Genomic DNA, 25,000 nt, shown 5'->3' with positions numbered 1-25,000 from the left:
CTTTCCAAAACATCTTTTTATTACTTTCAAAATTTTCTGTCATACTCCTACCCCATTTCACATCTGCTCTCCTCTTTGCCTCCTTTACCTTTTGCTTTACTTCTCTTTTCTTTTCTTTGTACGTCTCATATGACTCCCCTGTCCTCTTTTGTAACCAATCTGTGAATGCTCGCTTCTTCTCTTCTACAACCTTCTTTGTTTCCTCATCCCACCATTCACTACCCTTTCTTCTATTTCCCCCTGTCCTTCTTGTTCCACACACCATCCTTGTATATATATGTATATATATATGTATGTATATATATACATATATATATATATTTATGTATATGTATACATATATATACATATTTATATATATATACATATATATATGTGTGTGTGTGTGTACATATATATATGCATGTATATATATATATATACATATATATATATACTGTATATATATATACATATATATATATATACATATACATATATATATATATATACAGTATATATATATATATATATACATATAGATATATTTATATATATATACATATATATATCTATATATATCTACACACACACACACACACACACACACACACACACACACACACACACACACACACACACACACACACACACACACACACACACACACACACACACACACACAAACAAACATATACTATATATATATATATATATATATACATATATATATATATATAAATATACATATACATATACATGAATATATATATATATATATATATATATATATATAAATATACATATACATATACATGAATATATATATATATATATATATATATATATATATATGTATACATATATATACATAGATTCATACACCAAAGGGTGTAGCCAAAAAGAAAAAGGCATAGAAACCACTCTCACCCATTCCATTTCCTATATATTCCACTCCCCTGCACCCTCCTCCCTCCCTCTTATCTTGGCACTCCTGGATGACGGGTCATCCCTGCATCTTGTCCACTGCCTTGGGTCAGAAGCAGTGTCGGAAGATACAGCACATCCACAGCAAGGCCGCTTCATAAATTCGGCGACCCCCCCCTCTCCGTCTCCCAATGCAGAAATGGAGAAGACGGGGAGAAATCCTTTCGGGCTGCGTCAATTTTTTATCTCATACATACTTCCTCACCCCCCATTCCCCACCCACTCCCCGTCATGCATCACAGCATCATCTATACACAACCCCTCTCCATTCATCCCTATCTTCTGTCCTCTCTCGTCCTTCCTCCAGAGACATTCCTCTCTTTTGTAATGCCCCTTTTACCCCATCCATCCATTTCATCCTAGGACGCCCCCTCATATTCACTCCTTCTACCTCTGCCATCCACGCTTCTTTTACTAGTCTTTCTTCACTCATTCTTTCCATGTGTCCAAACCATCCTAATACTCTTTCATCGACCCTATCTCCCGGTTCCCTTTCCACCCCTGTTCTCCTCCTCATCTCCTCATTTCTCACTCTATCCAGCCTAGTAACTCCTGTTATACTTCTCAGATATTTCATCTCAAACACATTCAAACTCCTTCTCTCTTCTTCTCTCATGTTCCATGTTTCTTCCCCGTAAAATGATGTTGGCACAATCACTCCTTCATATAACCTCCTCCTAGCATCTATTCTATAATGTCTATTTCTCATTACACTTTTCAATCCACCGAGGCATTTACTCGCTTCTCTCAATCTACATTCTACCTCCACCCCCACTCCTCCTTTTCCTACACATTCGAACCCAAGTATCTAAAAATATCCTCATCCTCCAGTCTTTCACCCTTAATGCTCACTTCCAGCCTGCTGACACTCTCTCCCCTTGTACATCTCATCACATTACTTTTGCCCACATTTATCTTCAGCTTCCTTCTTTCACACACACCTTCTCAAACTCTGTCACTAACTTCCTCAATCCCTCCTCTGATCCTGCTACAAGCGCAGTGTCGTCAGCAAACAACAACTGGCTCACCTTTCACTTTTCTCCATTTTCTTTAATCATCTTCAACTCCTGACCCACTACCCTTGCATTCACCTCTCGCACCACCCCATCCATGTAAATATTGAACAGCCAGGGCGACATAACACATCCTTAACGAAGTCCCACCTTTACCTCAAACCATTCACTCTCTCCATTTCTAATCCTAACACAAGCTCTACCACTCTCGTAAAAACTCTTGACTGCTCTTAACAGCTTTCCTCCTATTCCGTATATCTGCAATACCTTCAACAGTGCCTTCCTGTCTACCCTGTCGTAAGCATTTTTCCAGATCCATATAAGCAAAAAAAAAAAAAAAAAAATTTACCTTTTCCTATAGCTTTCTCACATATATGTCTTACCACAAAGATCTGATCTACACAACCCCTATCTATCCTAATCCCACACTGTTCCTCACCAATTACTCCCTCTGTTTCTCTCCTGATCCTCTTAATTAAGACCCTCCCATATGCCTTCCCAGCTACACTCAACAAGCTGATCCCTCTGAAACTACTACACTCACACTTGTCGCCCTTTCCCTTGTAAAGCGGAACTATACAGGCACTCCTCCAGTCCTCCGGCACTCTACCCTCTCTTAAACACACATTAAATAATCTCACCAGCCAGTCCATCATAACTGTACCTTCTTTTCTTCAGACATTCTGCATGGCATCCATCCAGACCAAGTGCCTTTTCCTGCTCTCATCATCTTAACAGCTGCTTTCACTTCATCCTTCCCTATTTCTCCTCCATTTTCCTCACTCATTACTCTCATTTTCTTAGCACTTCCCATTGAAACTATCTTTCCCTCGGTATCCTCCTTCACATTTAGCAACTCCCTAAAATACTCTGCCCACCTATCTCTCACTGCCTTCTCTTCCATTATCATCTCTCCATCTGCACCTTTTATCTTTTCTTCTCTACTTGATTCGCCTCCTCTTCCTCTTTTAATTTCCTTCCAAATCATCTTTTTATTGCTTTCAAAAATTTGTGTCATACTCTTACTCCATTTCACATCTGTTCTCCTCTTTGCTTCCTTTATCTTATGCTTAACTTCCCTTCTCTTTACTTTGTACCTCTCATACGATTTCCTCGTCCAAAATTGTATCCAATCTATGAATGCCTGCTTCTCTTCTACACCTTTCTTTGCTTCCTCATCCCACCACTCACTACCCTTCCTTCTATTTCCTCCCGCCCTCCTTGTTCCACACACCATCCTTGCACACCTTATGACTCCCTCCTTGAACCATCCCCATTCCTCCTCCACTCCTAGTTCTACTCTATCCTTTATTCCCTCCCACTCCTCTTTCAGCTTCTTCTTATACTCATTCTCCTCTTTTTCCTCATTTAAGCAGTTCACTCTAAGTACCTCCGTACCTTCTGCCCTTTTCCTCTTTCTCCACCTATTCTCCACTCTCAATTTACCTTCCACCAGAAAATGATCTGATATTCCCCCACTCTCTCCCCATAGAACATGTACATCCTTAACTCTTCCTACCATACTCCTGGTCACTACTACATAGTGCATTAACGCTCTATCTGCCACCTTTTCATCCACCACCCTCTCCCATGTGTACTTATGCTTGACTTTCTTCCTAAATACTGTATTTGCTATCATCAACTCTCTTTCAAGACACATCTCCACCATCAATTCTCCACTACGATTTTTACCTGAACTCCATACTTCCCAATCACTCCGTATTTTGGTTAATTTTCCTACCCTAGCATTTAGGCCTCCCAGTACAACTACATTGACATTTCTCCCGAATCCCTCTATGCACTCATTTATATCTACCCAAAAAGCCTCCCTTTCCTCTACGCTCTTCTCACTACCAGGTTCATACACACTTACAAAAGAAAAAGGATTGTGGTACTCCCCAAGGCAGTCGTAGCTCCTCTTGGGGATCGGTGCCACCTGCGTAGAGCCGGTGGCCAGGGCTGGTTGCCGCCGTTTGGCCCCCAACTCTTGGGGTTGGGGGGTGGTCCCACGACGTAGACGCTGCGGCTCCAGGACCTCCAGGATCTGTTTTGTGGACACAAGTGCCACAACCAAAATTCTCCTCCCTACCACAGATAATACTACAGAAATCCAATCCATTCGAATCCGCACAGGCAACAAATCAACACTGACAATAGTTAACATGTACATTCCTCTCCCCCAATCATCCCTCACAGTTCCAAACACCTTCAGGCCTCAATTTAGCCAACTAGCCTCAATCCCCAACCTGATCATGGGTGGTGACTTCAACGCCAAGTCGTCTGCTTGGTTTGTCGACAACCCTGACACAGACAGAGGGCTTGATATACAGACTCAGTTTGACTCATTGACTACCATGAACAACACACATAATCATACACATATCCCACACCAAGCCCTATACACCCCCTCCTCACCTGATATCACCTTCTGCTCCCCCTGCCTAACCCCAACAACATCATGGAGAGTGGTCGGAACCCTTGGTTCTGACCACCTTCCAATCATCATCACCACCAAAACAAGAGGCACCCCAGTTGGCCACAGACACACATACACCAATTACAAGAGAGCTAACTGGGAAGCTTTTACTGAAGAGACAGAACAACATTTTGAAACACTTAACAGTACACCAATCACAAACATAAACAATGCTGTGCACACTTTTAATACAATCATACAAAACGCAGACAAGAGGTACATCCCTAGAGGCAACAGAAAATCACACAACCCCAACTTCACACCAGAATTCCAAGGCCTCATCAGACAACGAGACACACTTAAACACAATACCCCTACACCTATCCCTCAAAACATAGCAGACCAAATACAAACACTAAACACTGTGATTGCCAATAAAATACACGAACAAAAAACACAAAATTGGCCAAACTTAATCAATACACTTGATCACAAAGCAAACACCAGCAAATTATACAAAACACTCAACAGCATTAATCTATCCAACATTAACACAACACGCTCTCACGCAGCAATAATCACAACAACAGACAATCTACCCTCAAACAGACAACAAGCAAACACACTCATAAATCATTTTGCACAGACAAGCCTTCTCACTTCTCACCCTGACGACCGACGCACTATTCGACGTAAGAAAGACTTTCCCACAGATTCAAACTATACACCCTTCATAGATAGTCAGACAAAACACATAATACATAATCTCAAGCACTCATCTGCCTGTGGCCCTGATAACATAAGTAACATCCATCTAAAACACATTGGACCACAAGGTATACACGCACTCACAAACATTGCAAACTACAGCTATTCACACAACACTATACCCAACATCTGGAAGCATGGTAAAATAATCACCATTCCAAAACCGAACAAAGACCCAACAATCCCAACATCGCACCGCCCCCAATCATACTTCTCTGCACCCCCTCTAAAGTCATTGAACGCCTAATACTTCAACTTGTCACACCACATTATCCCCTTGCTGACTCACAACACGGTTTTAGGCCACTACACTCCACAAACACTCTTCTGATAAACCTCACACAAAGAATTTTAGATGGCATAAATTCAGATAGGCCCAACCACAGAACACTTCTTATAACATTAGACATTAGTAAAGCTTTTGATACTATCCCCCGCCACAACCTAACAAATAAAATATATAACACATACATGCACAATAACACCAAAAGATGGCTGGCCAATTATCTGGCAGGTAGGAATGCTTACGTGTCATATAATTGCCAATGATCGCACATCAGAAACATTAAGAATGGAGTACCACAGGGCTCTGTTCTATCCCCCACGCTCTTTAATCTATACATGCATGACTTACCCACACCAGACACCTCAGAAATACAAATCTCTTCCTACGCAGACAACATAACAATCACATGCACACATCGTAACACAGACAAAGCTGCAGAAATAATCCAGCCCTACCTTGGTACACACAACACATGGTTCATTACAAACAGACTCAAAATAGCTCCAACCAAATCTACAGCAACACTTCTCATCAACTGGACAAAAGAACACAAATACATACCTCATCTCTACATCAACAACACTCTAATACCACACACAAACACACCGAAAATTCTTGGTGTAACATACGTTACATCCACGTCTTTCAAACAACACATCACAAATATAAAAAACAAATGCACACCTAGACTTAACACACTTAAGTCAATCGCTGGAACAACATTTGGACAAAACAAAGAAACTAATACAACAATATACAAACAATGCATACGCTCAGTGATGAATTATGCGAGTCCTACATGGGCTCCTAATCTCAGTGAGACACACCACAACACCCTTTAAATCATACAAAACAAACCCCTAAAAACAATTACAGGCTGCACAAATACAACACCTACAGACCATTTACACCATGAAACAAAAGTCCTCAAAGTCAAGGACCACTTCGACATGAGAGGCACACAAACACTTGCCGCAGCCACTACAAACACATCACACCCGCTACACTATATAGCAGAACACCCACACACACCAAGAAACATTGAAACAACACCCAAAGACCTGTATCACACACAGATACTTTCTTCTCTTCCTCCACAACCACCAAATACCAGCCTCCGGAAACATTCATAATCATATCACTCACCGCTCCATTAACACACTGGAAGACAACACACTGCTGCATGCCAGACCCCCTGATATCCACCCTTCTGAATTCTCTCTCCCACGAAAGGACAGAGTCCACTTGGCCAGACTGCGGTGCGGCCACCACCCAGCACTTCTAAGCTACCAGAAGAGGCTGGATGACCGCATTGTGAACAGCTGCCCAGGATGTAACACTTCACCCCATACCATACAACACATAATAGAAGACTGCATTATACACAATCATGAACGCAAACAACACAAAATACACTCTATAAAGGATTTGTGGGAAAATCCAGTTTCAGCTGTGGCATTCCTTGGGGAGACGGGACTGCTCGGACAGACAGTCTAGGGAACGACAACAACGACAACAACAACAACAACAACAACAACAACAACAACAACAACAACAACAACAACAACAACAATAACAACAACAACACTTACAAAAACCCACATCTCCCTTCCCAGCTTCACCTTCATCCACATCACCCTTGATGAAATCCCCTTCCACTCCACTACCCGCTTACTTATCTCTTCACTTACTAGTATAGCCACCCCTTTTCTCCTTCGTCCCCTCGTCACTCCTGAGTACCTCCCAGCTACACTCCCAAACTCACAGTTGTCCTTTCCTTTCATTTTAGTTTCACTCAAAGCCAGCACATCCTTCTTTCTTCTCACAAACATACTGCCTATCTCTTCCCTTTTACTCTCATCTTTACCACATTCACACACATTAAAAGACCCAAACCTTAGGGTACTGGTTGGAAAACTCCCAGACCCTCTTATGCCTTTACTTATTTTTTAGGAATGTCCCCTTTTGGGGCTACAGGTAGTGGGACTCCTAATCCCATCCCCGTCCCGTTTTTGTCGCCTTTTACGACTCAAGTGGAAAGACTTGGTGGTAGCATTCTCTTCCCCCACCACAGGGTCAGCGAAAAGAGGAAATGAATCTTCAGAGAAATGGTACAAGACAGTAACAAGGGGTTGTGGACAGCATAACGGAGGGATAATCGTAGTATAAAAGTGTCATCATTTCTCTATGAACAGAGTTTTCCTCTATCACAGACAAAATGTGTGGCTCTGGTCCGTAGGGACGCCCCGTATAGACCGTAAAGTATCAACTGCATGCTACTTTTACCACAATAACATACAGCCAATACGTGTGTATATATATATATATATATATATATGTATATATATACATATATATATATCTATATATATCTATATACATATATATATGCATGAGAAATCACATAAACTCGTGATTCTAAATATGCGGAAAAACCACCAAGGAAAAAAGAAAAACTGATGACCAAGCGCTTTCGTCTATTCAGACATCCTCAGGGTACATAGCAAAGAAAAAGTACACAAGAATATATACAAAGAGTATGAGGTCAGGGAGGGAACCAGGAGAGGTTGCGAGGATCTAATGTCAACCTGACCCGTTCGCGGCAGCGGACGTTTGGGCTACTACTTTTTTCACAATATTATATATATATAATTGGAAGGGGGCTAAAGAAATTGTTAAAGATAAGTCATATTTGACGAGAAATAAAATAGAATCCAGTCTGATCAAAGATACATTTGTCAATAACTTAAATTTAAGTCATGGTATGTATAAATTAGACAATTTTATTGTGAAAAAAGTAGTAGCCCAAACGTCCGCTGCCGCGAACGGGTCAGGTTGACATTAGATCCTCGCAACCTCTCCTGGTTACCTCCCTGACCTCATACTCTTTGTATATATTCTTGTGTACTTTTTCTTTGCTATGTACCCTGAGGATGTCTGAATAGACGAAAGCGCTTGGTCATCAGTTTTTCTTTTTTCCTTGGTGGTTTTTCCGCACACACACACACATATATATATATATATACATATATATATATATATATATACATATATATATATATATATACATATATATATATATATATATATATATATGTGTGTGTGTGTGTGTGTGTGTGTGTGTATGTGTGTGTGTATGTGTGTGTTTACCTAAAATTGGGTTCCCTCCCTTGTGTGTACAGTATGTGTTTGTTTTTGTTTTGGCATAGTATCAACCCTAGGGTATGATTGATTTTTTCTAATAAGGAGCCAAAGGAGTGATTTTTGTTTTCATATTGAAATTGTCTTGATTAGGAGCGAGCGTGGTATTTTGACATTCTCAATATCCCTAGAACATAATAAGAAATATAATCATATTTAGTTGAAAAAATGGATTGAATCATGGTTGTCTAGGAAAAGAGTCTTGACAATATAACTATTGTTGATAATTAATCATTACATAAGAAGTCCTTGGCGCTCCTCTAGGAGTTTGATGACGATTTTTTCTTCTTCAACCAAGGTCCTGTAAGCATCATGGCCTCCAGAGTGTTTTGGTCAGCCCTCCTTCTTCTGTCATCGATTTACATCACCGGTGCTTCCTCTCGAGCACCTTTGGCGGCGTTCAAGCTCCTTGACGATCTAGAGGAGAAGGTGTCTTTTCTTCTGGAGAAGAACGACGTTCTCTTGCTGGAAGATAAATACGAGTCTTTGCCTCGCCGTGTCTCTCGGATCGAAGAGGCTATTGTCAAACTCTTTGAGGAATGCTTTAATTACAAGAATTGTTTGATAGCGGCCACAAGGGATTTTTGGCCAGTCAAAGTGGATAGTATAGAAGACAGAATAAAGCGTCTTGGGGATTACTTGGTCCTTGCGTCTGCTCAGGACTGTGATGAGTTGTATCGCGGAGGGATGTCACGAACGGGTACCTACTACTTCTTGAAGCACAAGAAACGAATGTTTTGTGACATGAAGGATGTGGACGGAGCATGGACTGTCCTCCTTCGGAGGGGACCTCGCACTGAAGAGAAATTTAACTTAAGTTGGAGAGAATACACTGGCGGGTTCGGAGATCTCAACGCCGAGTTCTGGCTGGGGAACAGGTACGTACGGACGATGACCAATCTCAGAGACAACGAACTTCTTGTTACCATGACCGACTTTTACGGTGTTGACTATTACGCCTTATATGACAATTTTGCCCTCAGAACTGACGATTATAAACTGAAGGTAGGTTATTACCAGGGTAACGCAACAGACGCCTTGGGGGAAGGAGAGAACGGAATGAGATTCTCCACCAAGGACAGGGACAACGACTTATCTGACGGAAGTTGTTCCATAAGTTGGGGTGGAGGCTGGTGGTACAGAGACTGCTACCGTACCCATCTCACAGGTCTCCACGTCCTAGCGCACAACACCAGTAACTTCCTTCTGAATCAGTGGATGAGAGATCGGAGTGATTGGTCACTGACAATTCTTCCAATCCGGGCCGAGATGAAGTTTCGACCAATGCAGCTCGTATCCCGAGCTCGGCTCCAGACCCTCAAAACTTATAAGCCAAAACATTCGGGAAGCCTGTTTGTTCGTGTCGACGAACCGTCTCTGATCTAAGTCGCGCGGTGCTGGTAGATCCTCTTTCCAAGGTAGCTGGGACATCTATGCAACCGGTTACATGAAACCAGTTGCTTACGACGCTGCAACCAGTTGCATTGTTTTTATCCTTGCAGACAATTTTGCGACGAATATGAACTTAGAAAAAGGCACATACACTAAAAAGTAAAATAATGACAATGATGATAATGATAATGATAATGATAATGATAATGATAATGATAATGATAATGATAATGATAATGATAATACAAAAAAGCGTGCGATTGGTTTAATGCAACTGGTTGCTTTAGTGCGCGAGCTTCTTTATTCTTGAAATGCTGTAGTGGTGGGACGACATGCGAGGCTGTCGTCGATAAACGGATGCTTCGGCCGGCCCCTGAAGTTCCCCGTGTCTCCTGGTCTTCATGGAGCTTCCCTTGCCACCAGATCTGAAGTCTCATCACTTCTATTCAGAGCAGAGACGTAATCGTTTATATCAACAGACTATCATAAGAAGAATTAGATGAGATGTCGAAATCAAGCCCTTCTATGTTCATCAGCATTAAGAAGAAAATCCCAACACCTTCATCATCTTTCATCTACTCCTTTCAAGTCCGTTTGATGAATATATTGTTTGCCTCCAACGCTATATAAGAGAGCTCAAGGTCAAATTAAATCAAGAACCAGCAAACAATAATATATGTCCTATATATTCTAACAGCAGATGGTTAGCTTGTTCATGTAAATGAAACGAACCTGAGGAAGATCGTTCATGAAGGGATTAGTTAAGTTCACTTGAACCCCTTCAGCCTGAAGTCCAGCCCTTAGCATAAATGAAATGACATGCGCAACCCTAAACATCTGAGGATCATATTATTTGGACTGATGGCTTCCAGTTCTGGAGACCTAGTCTGTAAACCAATATAAAATCTGTTCTTTGAGGAGCATGGAGAGGCTCCTAACGTCAGCTATATCCATTTCATAATCCTGACAAGTATCCCTCCTTCTTTTCAGGTGACAAACACAAGAAAGGAAGAGAAAATGTCGAAGTTAGTCTTCACACTAGGAACTATTTCCTTCGTTTTTGTGATACTTCATGTCGGAGGATTTGCTTCAGCAACCAAGGAAGGGCTGAAGGCTCTCGAACGACTAAACACCTTACTCCTCCACCAATCAGCTCTTGACTGTGAAGACATTGGGGAGGCCTCCAGAGCCAAAGGTTTGGAGCCTCTCTCAGGTGCATACTATTTCTATCAATACGCTTCCTACATCTACTGCAAATTTGAATCAAACGGGCCCAGAACTCAGGATGGGTTTAGTTCCTGGACAGTTCTTCTTCGTAAATTTTCTAGGAATAGTGATAAAAGATTCTTTTTGTTCAACGACGACATCTCAGTAAATAGATCTGAAGGTAATTTTGAGCGTGAATTCAGGATGGGGGCCAGGGTTCTGAGGAAAATGCTCAGCGGTAGTAATGGAGATCGGGCTTATGAAATTGCTTTTGAAACGGGCGACACAAAGACTAAAGAAACCTCAAGAGTCGTCTTCAATTTTGTGTACTTTAACGAGACCAATCTGATCTTCGGACAGCTGCCAAAAGAAACACTGATGGATAATTTCATTGACGTTGGTTCCTATAAAAATCGACTTGTCTCTCCAAAAACAGTCAAGGAAATGACTTTTCCTTGGCGTGGCAGTATCAGTTATCAAATAATGGTAAAACCTCTTTCAAAGAGACACTGATGGACAATTCCATCTACATCAGTTCGTATCCATACCGACTTGTTTCTACAGGTTGACCTAAAAGATATCTTTAAGTTTTAGTGGCAGTATATATTTTCAAATAATGATATGTCCTCGCCCATATTCTAATCAGCTACATGCTAGCATAAGCAGAATGTCCAAGTTGAAACCAGAATAGTCACGGAAAAGTGGCAATGCAAATGAGCATAGAGGTCATAATTCTAATATGTGATTGGTCTATGGCAAGAAGGAACACTTCAATAGAAAACTTTATCCCTCAAAAAAAAAAGGGGGGGTGAGCAAAAAAAAAAAAAAAAAAAAAAAAGAAATGGAGGAAGAAGAAAAGACAAGTCGGTAATTGAAAACGAACGTATTTAAAATGCACATGAGTTCGTACACTTGTTATTTTCCCTTTAGTCTTCAACGATATTCATGGTTTATTATTTATGTGAAAATAATATTGTTTTAAGTGATGTTCTATCGCTGACAAACCAATCTGACCCATCATATATTTGAACAAATATGTACAATAGTTTTTGTAATGAAATTCATAACTGTAAGTATAATTGTATCTATACAGCAACTGTGATCATGGCTGAGGGTCGAATGTCTGAGCCCTTTCATTTTCATAAGGATAATCCTGTCTACTGAGCTCTGTATCTGTTGGATAGAATGGATAGAGGACTACCAAACGCCAAATATCCTGGAAAGGAAACTAGGAAGTAAAGGCGACTGTACTGATATTCGTGCCAATGATATATAGGAGTTGTAGCTTTTCTCATTCTATTTTTGATGAAGAGTTTTTTAGATTTGTGTTGTTTTTACTGATGGCTACCTCCATTGTGAAGGGGAAGAAGCCTTTGGTATTTAAATAGATCGTGTCTGGTATTAAAATCTTCTCTCTTCTTCAAGTTCATATTCTTAGTGTTAGTATTATCATCATGTCTGCCATAGTTATCATCATGATCTAAATTAAGATCATTATTGTTATTGTGCTTATGTAACCATTTGCAATTACTGAATGTTATAAATCACCATAGGCTGTGTTTTGATTCTAAATATGATGTTGACTTGTAGGTCTTCCCTTAGTATTTTATATTATTCAATCATTATTGTTTAATTTTCAATCAAAATGTGTTGTATTATATAACAAAAGAAGGTATTGTTGGTTGTTTCTTTTTAACCCTTTGTGAAAAAGATACCTTGGTAAGGTTTTCATATAAAACTTCAGGAGAACTGGTTTACCAACAGAATGGTTAACGAATGGAATAGACTATTAATCATATAGTGAGCGCTGAAACTATTGGTTATTCTAAGAGAAGATGAGATAACTTTATGGATAGAGGTGACAGGTGGTATGGGATATGAAGCTGCCTAACGTAGGCCTAATGGTCCCTTGCAGTCTTCTCTATTCTTATGTTCTTAAAGGAAAGTGGCTACTTACATAAAAGAGAAAATGGAATAGCCCAGGGTACTTGCGCCCACCTCGCCGTCCACTGTGTCCGACTCTCTCCCTCTGGGCTAAGTTTGGACCAAATCGGTCACCTGCCGGTTTTGGGTAAAATCCCTTTTTTTTTTTTTTTTTTTTTGGGGGGGGGGGGGGCATTCTGGTCACATGCTCCAATTTGCCCACCATCTCACCCACAGATCGAGGGCGTCCAGGTCTCCTGTGTGGTCCATCTGGACAAGGCTCAGGCCGACAATATAGGCGCCAGGGTTGACCGACTATTGAGCGCAGGACAAACGAGCGCCAGCATATGAGAACCGACTTGTGAGCGCAAGACAATTGAGCAAAGTAATATTTGACCACCGACATTTGAGCGCCATAATTTCATAATAGTTAAGATCTATATGGAACATAATATGTAAGAAAAATAAGAGATTCAGACATTAAACATAGAGTATATAGACATACATACATACATACATACATACATACATACATACATACAGACATACATACATACATACATACATACATACATACATACATACATACATACATACATACATACATACATACATACATACATACATACATACATACATTCATACATGCATACATACATACATACATACATACATACATACAGACGTTACATACATATATATATATATATATATATATAAATATATATATATATATATATTTATATGTATATATATATATATATACATATGCAGTGGAACCTGTGAAATAGTTTGTGCCTTTACTAAAACTTTCATGTGTATCCTACCATTATCAGCCTATCTTGTAGTTCCCACTACAGCAGGGAAGCAAAAGGTGTGAAAAGCAAATAAATTAATAATGTTTCATATCAATCCCGGCTGAAGAGGCCGGTAGATAGAGGTAGACATTTAGGTAGATAGAGGGGTAGGTGGAGAGGAATATAAATTTTATAGTAATTTTATATTCGGTTATGATACAATGAGCGACTGCAAGTTGCAGAGTTGCATAATTCGCTTACCGTCTTATATTTGTAAATATTGGTTAGGGTTGGTGCTGATGTGACTGCATGTAAACACAGAGCTCGTTCTGCTTGCGACAAATTGCTTGCGTAAACAATATTGCTTGAGACAGTATAACAGTCCTTCTGATTGGAGAAAAGGGTGGAGGAAGAGAAAAATTATTGGTGCATGGAGGTAAAGTCACGCCCTAAAAGGGTGCCACTTATTTGTAACGTTCAAAGTTATTGGATGAATTAAATCGTGACGTCGGAGCAGGCTTGGCTTGGTGGATGTAAGAGGATCCCTGGTGGGAATCCCTTGGTGTAGCTTGAAAAACCAAATGTAATTACTTAGAAGAAAATAAGATAAGAAAACTATATCTCCATTTTAATTCAACCCATCAAGAAACTTTAATAACTGGTTATAGAAGATTTGGTGGAAACATACTTAAGAGAAGGAGGAGGCATGGGGCCTACGGATGAATAACACAAGTGACTAAGTGTTAGTGGCAGTGGAGCTAACAGTGGTGGCAGCTAGGGATGAACTTCCTCCGAAGAGAATACAAGGCTGGTGCATACAGCAAACTACAAGACTGAGGCAATATAAGTCTACGGACACACCAATCTATAGTGCACGCAACCATAACCACGCGGTGCACAAACACAACCACGCGTATGCTGAATCCAAGGGATGACAAGACAAGGAACGAGGGGCCTACAACACTGCAAGCAACTACTACGAGGGGTCTATAAGACGATCTTCAAGGCAGTGAGCGACGAGGCTGATGAACGACGAGGCTGACGAACGATGAGGCTGACGAGGAACGTCGAGGTTGACGTACTCAAGGAAGACTACGTGGAGACAGTCAAGTCAAATCAACTACTGAATGTATGAATAACACAGTACTTAGGCATGAGGTTCAAACCTCTAATATTAATATTCCCAAATTTACCGGGGATGAAAACACTTTAGGAGGTAATAAGTTCCTTAACCAAATCGATACATTAATTGTGAGCAAAATCATAACAGATGAAAAAAAGGAAAATAGAAAATTTAAAGGAAATATAGATCCTGAGAAGGGTAGATCTAGGTTTATCATAAATTTCCAGCAAATGGAAGATATCAACCAATATGAAGCCTATAAGAAAACATTCATTAAACATTTTATATCAAAATGTGATCAGGATCCTATCAGGTCTTTGGTGAGAATGATCAAAGAAGTTAGAACAAGTGAATCAGACACAGAATACTTAGCTAGATTAGTTAGATGGTCAAAAGACATGAATTCTATCTTGAAAGATTCAGATTGGATAGAAAAATCTAGTTACAAAATGAAAGTTTCTCAGGTAATAAAATTGATCACATTTGGATTGTTGACTAAAAATAGTGATGATTTAACTGTAGAAAAGCTATATAAAGATCTCAAGTCAAATGTGATTTTAGGGGAGGTAGATTATCTAATGGAAGGGTACAGTGAGACTAGAATAATAAATCCATATGTGAAGACAGTGGGACAGCAGAGGTACTCTAGAGGAGAGTTTAAGAAAACAGAGTTAGGGCATATACAGAAAGTTAGAAGTCCATCCAGGGATATTAGAATTCTATGTTTTAATTGTTATACTTGGGGACACAAAGCACAAGACTGTTATTATGGAATTATTTGTAGAAATTGCAAATATGAGGGTCATGATGAGTATCAGTGTAGAAACCCATCTTTCTGTACGTATCACCAAAGAATAGGCCATGAAACCCATGAATGTAGAAATTTTCGTATGCACCAGGAAACAAGAGGAAAACCCCCAGACATAGAATAAACCAATATTCTAAAACTCCCCACATATATACAAATAGAAAGAATAAGAGTGATAGAAAGGTGAAAGAAAAATCCAACATCAAAGATAGTCATAAACTGAAAAATACAATTGGAAAGTCTTCTGCAGGACCTCGCATTGCTGGTAGAGTGTTCAATAAGCCTATTCAAACATTTATTGATACAGGATCAGTAGTCAATGTTATAACCAGTAAAGTTTTAAACTAGTTGGAACCAGGAGTGAAAATCTTGGAACCAATCCATTACTCATTGCAAGGAGTAACTGGAAATCAATTAAAAACACTAGGTAAGGTTGAACTAGAAGTTATCTTATATACAAATGAACATTTGCATATTCCAGTGATAGTTGTAGAAGAATCTGTTTTCCAGGAGATTTATTGATAGGATTTGCAACTATGAGAAGAGAGAACATGGTGATATGTCCTGCTGACTTAGGGATCTTAGTGAAATCACAGATAATCCCATTTTTAAATCAACCAGACCTAATATCAGTGACAGGAATCAATGAATCCCTAGACATAGATAAGAAAGATAACAATTTCACTTTAGGTAACGAGGCCGAGCGGTCCAGACCAACAGTAAGTAAAGCCTCATATAGTGAACCCAACTCAGATGTTCAAGAAATCCCAGAAATTACTAATTCATCAACTACAAATGAAGCTTTGCAAATTGTGGATGGTGGCGTAATAAAGTTGACGTTATGACACTCCAGAGCAATTAACAGGTTCAAAGTGCATTTGAAATGAGTCACTGTAGACTGAAATTTTAACCCTCCCAGAATTAATTAGATGAAAAGGTTTGAAGTTGGACACAGGGATTTATAAGTCAAATAAGAACATAGTAGAAATATTAATTCTCAATTATTTAAATAAAGATATAGTTTTAAGGAAAGGTACACAAATAGGATGTTTTCAGGTGTGTAGCGAACCTATCAAGATTTTAAATGAGAGTAGTGAGGAGGTGGAATTACCAATTTCATCAATCTGTTCAGTTCAAGAAGAAATAGAATTAAGAAAGAAATGCAAAAATCAATTAGATTCTACTAATAGCCCTGAGTTGGATGAAAGTTTAGTTGCTTTGCTTGTGAAGCACAATAAAGCAATTGCTTTGCCGGGGGACGCCTTAGGCAAAACAACTGTTTTAAAACATCAGATTAAATTAAAACCAGGAACACAGCCTATTTACATATCCGCCTACAGAGTTCCTCACTCTAAATTAGCAATAGTAGATAAACTGATCACTGAAATGTTATCGCAGGATATCATTGGACATGGTAAATGTGAGTGGAACTTTCCTTTGATTTTGGTGCCAAAATCAGATGGTACTATGCGCCCAGTTATTGATTATAGGAAATTGAATAAGCACACCATTCGTGACAGGTTACCATTACCAGTAATGGGTAACATTTTAAGAAGGTTGGGAACTGAGAATAGATATTTTAGCACTATAGATATCAAATCTGCTTTTTGGCAAATAAAGTTACATGAAGACTCACGAGAGTTCACAGCATTTTCCACTCCAATGGGACATTATAAGTTCAAAAGAATGCCATTTGGGTTATGTAATGGTCCATTAACTTACATGAGAATAATGAAAAAATCAAGATGGGTTGTTAGGAAACGCTGTCAGTGTATTCCTAGATGACATTTTGATAGCTTCTCAGACAGCAGTTGAACACTTTAAGAAATTAGATTTGATATTCTCAGAACTAGATGAAGCAGGATTGAAAGTAAAACTTGAAAAATGTAAGTTCTTGCAAGACAGTGTTATTTATTTGGGAAATAAGATAGACAGATATGGACTTAGTACAGTGAATTCAAAATTTGAAGCAGTCAAGAATTTTCCAGTTCCAACCAATGTAGATAAGGTTAGGAGCTTTTTGGGATTGACAGGATATCATAGAAAGTTTATTCAACGATATGCTGACATTGCTAATCCATTAAGTTCGTTGTTGAGGAGGGACTCAAAGTTCATGTGGAGACCTGCACAACAGGAAGCTTTTGATAAGTTGAAAGATAAACTGACGAGTTCTCCAATTTTGATATTTGCAGACTATGATAAAGAATTCACTCTTTGCACTGATGCATCTGACATAGGATTAGGAGGAATACTTATGCAAGAGAGAAATGGAACTTTGAAACCAATAGCTTACACTTCAAGACTTTGTAATAATGCAGAAAGAAACTACTCTATAACAGAAAGAGAAACATTAGCAGTGATATATGTTAAAAGTTATGGGTATGTAAACGCTCAGAAAAGCACTTAACTGTTTATTATTCTTCAAAGGCACAATGCACATGATACAAATAAGTTTATGTTCAGACAATAATATACACATCAACCTCTCCACACCGGGGCTCCACCATGACTGACTTGCAATGGCGTAGCATTACCCTTAGCGCGGGAAATCTCTCAGGCCTAGCAACTTAAATTTGTTATGCATGCAAATTAAGTACAGATTATACAATAAATGAAATGACAAAATTCTTACTATACATTGCATTGTACATTCAATCAAAAACAACACAAGATGTACAATAACAAATATTTATATTTCAACAATATATTCATTAGAAAGTTTTAGAGATATGATACTGGGATATCCAATCAGAGTATGGACTGATCATACAGCTATTCAGAACTTATTTAAGCATAAGAATCCTAGGGGCAGACTCGCTAGATGGTTTGCGATACTTCAGTGCTATGAAGTTAAATTTGAATATATTCCGTGTAAAAAGAATGTTGCGGTTGATTAATTTTGTTTGTAGTATAGAAGAGTTAGTAGCTTTAGATGAGGAAATTCTAATAAGAGAACAGAGGGATGATAACACATGTGATTCATTATTCAAGTACTTGAACCCAAAATAAAATCCTCAAAAACCACCAAAGGGGTATAAGATAGAGGAATTTCGTTTGATTAATGGACTTTTGTATAGAAAATCAGTTGTAAGCGGGAAAGATATTTCTAGAGGTCCAGTAAATCAGTTGGTAATACCACAAAATCTTGTAAAAGAGATGTTGAAGTTACTTCATGATAGTGATTGTAGCTCACATCCAGGAAAGGATAAAACTTATAGACAAGTAAAACTTAAATACATTTGGCCAGGTATGAAGAAAGATATATATAATTATATTGATTTTTTTAAAATATGTTAAGGTGAAAGGAAATACACCAAAACCTGCTCCTATATTTACCTGTCCCATTCCACAGAAACCTCGGGAAAGAGTTCACATAGATACATTGGAGTTACCTATGTCTGAGAATGGATATAAATATGTATATGTTGCCATTGATTATTTTTCAAGATTTTGTATCTTACAACCCATTCCAAATAAGAAAGCTGGAACTATTGCTTCAGTAATCTATGATCAGATAATCTATAATTTCACTACACCTAAGATCTTAATTTCAGATAAAGGAACTGAATTTAATAACAAAATCTTGAAAAAAACTATGTAGTTTATTTAAGATAAAGAAAGTAAACATTCTAGTGAATCCTCCACAAAGTAATGGAGTTGTAGAGAAAATGATTACATGTCTTAGAAGTATGATAAGTCCTCATTGTATAACTTGAGATACTTGGATTCCTTGTGTTAAATGTACTCTGAACAATCAAATTAATATAGCAACAGGTGAAACACCTCATTTTATTATGTTTGGGGAAGACAAAACTCTTCCATATGAAATCTTGACTGAAGAGCAGAAACTTGTGTGTATAATATAGATGATTATATCTCAAATAGAATAAATACTCTCCAAAGTACTCACCAAAGAGTTAAGGAACATATGCAGGAGTATTCACAAGAGATGAAAAAGCAACAACACAAAATAGTATATAAACTAGAATTAAAATAAGGAGATTTAGTCATGGTCAAACTACATTCACCCTATAATAAACTTTTACCAAGGTACTCAGGTCCATATAGGGTAATTGATTCTGCAGGTGGAAATAGATTTAGACTTGTCTATTTAGAAAATAAGGAAGAGTTGATAGGCCATTTAGATGATATGAAGAAAGTTAGGTTGCAGATTTATGAAGATGATTGTTGTGATACCCTATGTATGAATTTTAATGAACCAGAAGAGTATAGGGAATATCTTAATGATATTCTTTTAGAATTGAATATCAATCTTGATGCATTTTATAGATAATATTGATTTGACCATTTGTATGTATTGGGATGGGAGACCTAAACAACTGGAGCAGAGACATAAAGACCTTGGATCTACTGTGGTCTTTATGGACCTTTTCACATAAGTATTGAAGTATTAAGAGTTTTTTTTTTTTTTTTTTTTTTTTTTTTTTAGAAAAATGAATTAAGTGCTTTAAATACAATGACTGAAATGCAAGAAGAGACACTAACCCTAAAGTATTGACTTTTGCAAATATGTTTGCAAATTGTTTCATATTGCAAAGTAATTTTGGAAGATGCTTTATTATTTAGACATGTATGTTATTTGCCATTATTGTGCCTGAATTATTATTGTGCATTTTGGAGGGTTGCTTATTTGATATGTTTTACTGATGCCATTTTACCAGTTTGTACGGGGGTAGACTAGCTTCTTATATATATGATGATTTCCAAGTATATACTAGCGAGCCCTGTAAGAGCGTAGTAGATATCATTGGTCGGGATGAACAAGGGTAGCTGCCGAGCCCTGTAAGAGGCCGGTAGATAGAGATAGACATTTAGGTAGATAGAGGGGTAGGAGGAGAAGAATGTAAATTTTATAGTCATTTTATATTCGGTTGTTATGATACAATGGCCGACTGCTAGTTGCAGAGTTGCATAATTCGCTTACTGTCTTATATTTGTAAACATTGGTTAGGGTAGGTGCTGATGTGACTGAATGTAAACACAGAGCTCGTTCTCCTTGCGACAAATTGCTTGCGTAAATAATATTGTTTAAGACAGTATAACAGTCCTTCTGATTGGAGAAAAGGGTGGAGGAGGAGAAAAATTATTGGTGCATGGAGGTAAAGTCACGCCCTAAAAGGGTGGCACTTATTTTTAACGTTCAAAGTTATTGGATGAATTAAACCGTGACGTCGGAGCAGACTTGGCTTGGTGGATGTAAGAGGATTCCTGGTGGGAGTCCCTTGGTGTAGCTTGAAAAACCAAGTGTAATTACTTAAAAGAAAAGAAGATAAGAAAACTATATCCCCATTTTAATTCAACCCATCAAGAAACTTTAATAATTGGTTATAGAAGACTTGGTGGGAACATACTTAACCCGTGGATGCACGGTGGGGTCAAACTGACCCCAAGCGAGTTTTAAACTTAAAATACTTTAGTTTCAATTGATATATTTGAACATGCCTTTGTGACTTTTCCCAAATAATTGAAAGTTATGTTCTAGGTTCAGTAATTTTCAAAAATAAATCATAATAGTCTCCAATTTGATAGTTACACTATTCCTGCACAACTGGGGTCAAAATGACCCCATCTCAGTGTAATGTTAAATTGAATCTGCATAAATCATCCTCTATATTACAGATATCAAATGATGAAATGTGTACTATTTTACAGTGAATATAATATGTAAAAGTGAAAACTTTTAATTTATAGCTGAGAAAATTCTTCATTCAGAAAGAAGTGCCAGATAGTGTCAAACACGCAACAAATGTGAACAAGTTCAATTAAGTTTTCACACAACGTTCTGCCCTCGCTCTCATAGAAATTACACCATCAGTTGAGCACGGGTGCTGGTTACAGGAACAACACTCTCTGCAATGGCTCGTAGGAAATCACTGAGTAATGGACGCATTTCAGAAATACTTCTCCAAAGCGATGTAGATAAAGATACAGATGACATAAGGGACGAAGAGTTTATACCTCAAGTTGGTGATGCCTCTAGTGATTGTTCTGATGCTGACGAGGATATTTCTGAAGATGTAACAGCATCAAGTGTTGCTGTTGTCACTAAATACCTACAGTCTCCTTCTGGCGATTGTTGGTTCTTCAATGAGCCTTCCTCACAAGGTAGAATGAAGAGTTTGAACATATTGACTTCACAATCCGGTGTTACAGCATACACAACAAATCGAATAACAGAAGACCCATGTACTGCATTTGATTTACTTTTTGACAGAGATATGATGGGGACCATTCTGGTTGAAACTAATAAACAAGGGCAGCAGATTTGTCAAGATTGGAAACTCATCACAGAAAATGAGCTCCGTGCTTATGTTGGTCTCTGCATTCTTCTTTGCGTCTATCGCAGTAAAAACCAAGCTGTAAGGCAATTATGGAGCCCCGAATTTGGCCCTCCAATATTTTCAAAGACAATGTCAGTGAAAAGATTCGAGGACATACGACGAGCGTTGACAATCCTACAACTTGTAATAGCAGGTTAGCAAGAGAAACTCGCCACTGTTCGTTTGTTGTTTGATGGATTCGTTCAGAACTCACAGCGTTGTTACGCACATACTGAATGTGTTACTGTTGATGAGCAACTCTATCCATACAGGGGGCGTTGTAGATTCATACAATACATGCCTTCAAAGCCTGCAAAGTATGGATTGAAATTTTGGTTACTCGCAGATCCAAAAAGCTACTTTGTATCAAATATACAAATGTACACTGGCAAAGATGAGTCGAGAACTGAAGAATTGGGAATGCATTGGGTACTCTCTCTTACCCGTCACTTGTATAGTTCTGGGAGAAATGTGACGTGTGACAACTTTTTTACCAGCCTGAAGTTGGCACGCGAACTTGCACAGAAGCAAATGTCGTTAGTTGGGACTATTCGCAACAACAGAAGAGAAGTTCCTAAAGAATTACGTGAAGTAAAACAGAAAAAATGCACGAAAGTGTTTTTGCCTATTCAGAAGATGGAATACAGATAGTTTCTTACAAAGCAAAAAAGAACAAGAATGTTGTACTCCTATCAAGTCAGCATACATCAAACAAATTGGATGAATCCAACAAGAGAAAACCAGAAACTATCCTCTACTACAATGTAAACAAGGGAAGTGTTGAATATATATGTTGATTCCTGTTCACTAGTTCTAACTTTATTTTGATGTGATATTAGAGGAAATATTTTCTTTCACTATCTATTGAGTTTACTTTGAAGCACGTATATTTGTACATTGGTTCATTATATATTATTTGTTTTGCCTTTATGGTATAAAGAAGTGATATTTCTCTTTATATACCGGGTATTAGATATATGTATTAACACTAGAAATATTTTATTTGCCTTTAATATGCTAAAATACTTTAAAAAATGAGGTTGGGGTCAAATTGACCCCACAGTGCATATTTGGTTGAAAAAAAATCGTGCATCCACGGGTTAAGAGAAGGAGGAGGCATGGGACCTATGGATGAATAACACAAGTGACCAAGTGTTAGTGACTATGGATGAATAACACAAGTGACTAAGTATTAGTGGAGCTAACACCAATCTACGTTAGACGTACCTACACGTTTTATTAGACTACATAAGGTGGGGATTTCCAATCACATTTTTATTCAATGTTGAATAAAAAGAGTATGTGAAGTAAATTATTAATTGTAAAACATGATGAGAAGTAAATGATTATAAATAATTAGTTCTGATTTATTACAGTTCACAGAACCCATGAAATGGAGAATATAACATCGTCCAATGGGAAAGAAAATATATTACACGAAGGGTACTGTTACATACTCGACAGAGTGCTTAAGAGTGTCAAAGAGTCATGGCGTTGTGTAAATGGGAAGTGCAAAGGAAGGATACATGTTTTTGGAGATGAATGCACATCTGCCAGTGATCACGATCATGTACCAGATCCTGCAAAGTCAACTGCTAGCTTATCAATGATGCGGCTGCGCGAAAGAGCATTGGCATTCGTTCCTCCCAATGATATGATAAATGTATTTGAATCATTACATGATGTAATTCCTGACGAGCTAGATGACTGGCTCACCTTCCACTTTTCTCCATTTTCTTTAACCATCTCCAACCCCTTACCCAGTACCTCTTGCATTAACCTCTCGCATCACCCCATCCATGTAAATATTGAACAGCCAGGGCGACATAACACATCTCTGACAAAGTCCAACCTTTACCTCAAACCATTCACTCTCTCCATTTCTAATCCTAACACAAGCTCTACTACTCTCGTAAAAACTCTTGACTGCTCTTAACAGCTTTCCTCCTATTCTATGTATCTGCAGTACCTCCCACAGAGACTCCCTGACTACCCTGTCGTAAGCGTTTTCCAGATCCATAAAAGCCCAAAAAACATCCTTACCTTTTCCTATAGCTTTCTCACATATCTGTCTTACCACAAAGATCTGATCTACACAACCCCTACTTGTCTTAAACCCACACTATTCCTCACCAATTACTCCCTCTGTTCCTCTCCTAATCCTCTCAATCAAGACCCTCCCATAAGCCTTCCCAACTACATTCAACAAGCAGATCCCTCTGAAACTACTATATTCACACTTGTCGGCCTTTCCCTTGTAAAGCGGAACTATACAGGTACTTCTCCAGTCCTCCAGCACTCTACCCTCTCATAAACACACATTAAATAACTTCACCAGCCAGTCCACCATAACTGTACCTCCTTTCTTCAGACATTCTGAATGGCATACATCCAACCCAGGTGCCTTACCTGTTCTCATCATCCAAACAGCTGCTTTCACTTCATCCTTCCCTATTTCTCCTTCATTTTCCTCACTCATCTATCTCATTTTCTTAGCCCTTACCACTGCAACTACATTTCCCTCCCTATCCTCCTTCATATTTAGCAGCTCCCTAAAATACTCTGCCCACCTTCCTCTCACTGCCTTCTCTTCCATTATCATATCTTCATCTGCACCTTTTACCTTTTCTTCTCTACTTGATTCGCCTCCTCTTCCTCTTTTGATTTTCTTCCAAAACATCTTTTTATTACTTACAAAATTTTCTGTCATACTCTTACCCCATTTCACATCTGCTCTCCTTTTGCTTCCTTTATCTTATG

At 38.5% G+C, this 25,000-nt stretch overlaps 2 protein-coding genes across 2 annotated transcripts in view; both read left to right on the top strand.

The window, feature by feature from the left end:
• Positions 1-12,924, top strand: part of LOC143024858 (uncharacterized) — an 18,057-nt gene extending 5,133 nt beyond the window's left edge. The window contains exon 2 of the mRNA XM_076184168.1: positions 11,033-12,924. Within this exon, the coding sequence (XP_076040283.1) occupies positions 11,060-11,761 (702 nt within the window). The 5' untranslated portion in view covers positions 11,033-11,059 and the 3' untranslated portion in view covers positions 11,762-12,924. The remainder of the gene's footprint in view (positions 1-11,032) is intronic.
• LOC143024489 (uncharacterized) overlaps positions 8,960-25,000 on the top strand; it is a 32,424-nt gene continuing 16,383 nt past the window's right edge. Inside the window, exons 1-5 of the mRNA XM_076183297.1 lie at positions 8,960-10,023; positions 17,420-17,439; positions 21,759-22,394; positions 22,587-22,826; positions 23,617-23,924. Coding sequence (XP_076039412.1) covers positions 8,963-10,023; positions 17,420-17,439; positions 21,759-22,394; positions 22,587-22,826; positions 23,617-23,924 — 2,265 coding nt within the window. The 5' untranslated portion in view covers positions 8,960-8,962. The remainder of the gene's footprint in view (positions 10,024-17,419; positions 17,440-21,758; positions 22,395-22,586; positions 22,827-23,616; positions 23,925-25,000) is intronic.

This window comes from Oratosquilla oratoria, chromosome 4 (genome assembly GCF_046742065.1).
Source record: "Oratosquilla oratoria isolate Oo_2021 chromosome 4, ASM4674206v1, whole genome shotgun sequence".
Lineage (NCBI taxonomy): Eukaryota > Metazoa > Arthropoda > Malacostraca > Stomatopoda > Squillidae > Oratosquilla > Oratosquilla oratoria.
This window is presented reverse-complemented; position numbering and strand designations above follow the sequence as displayed.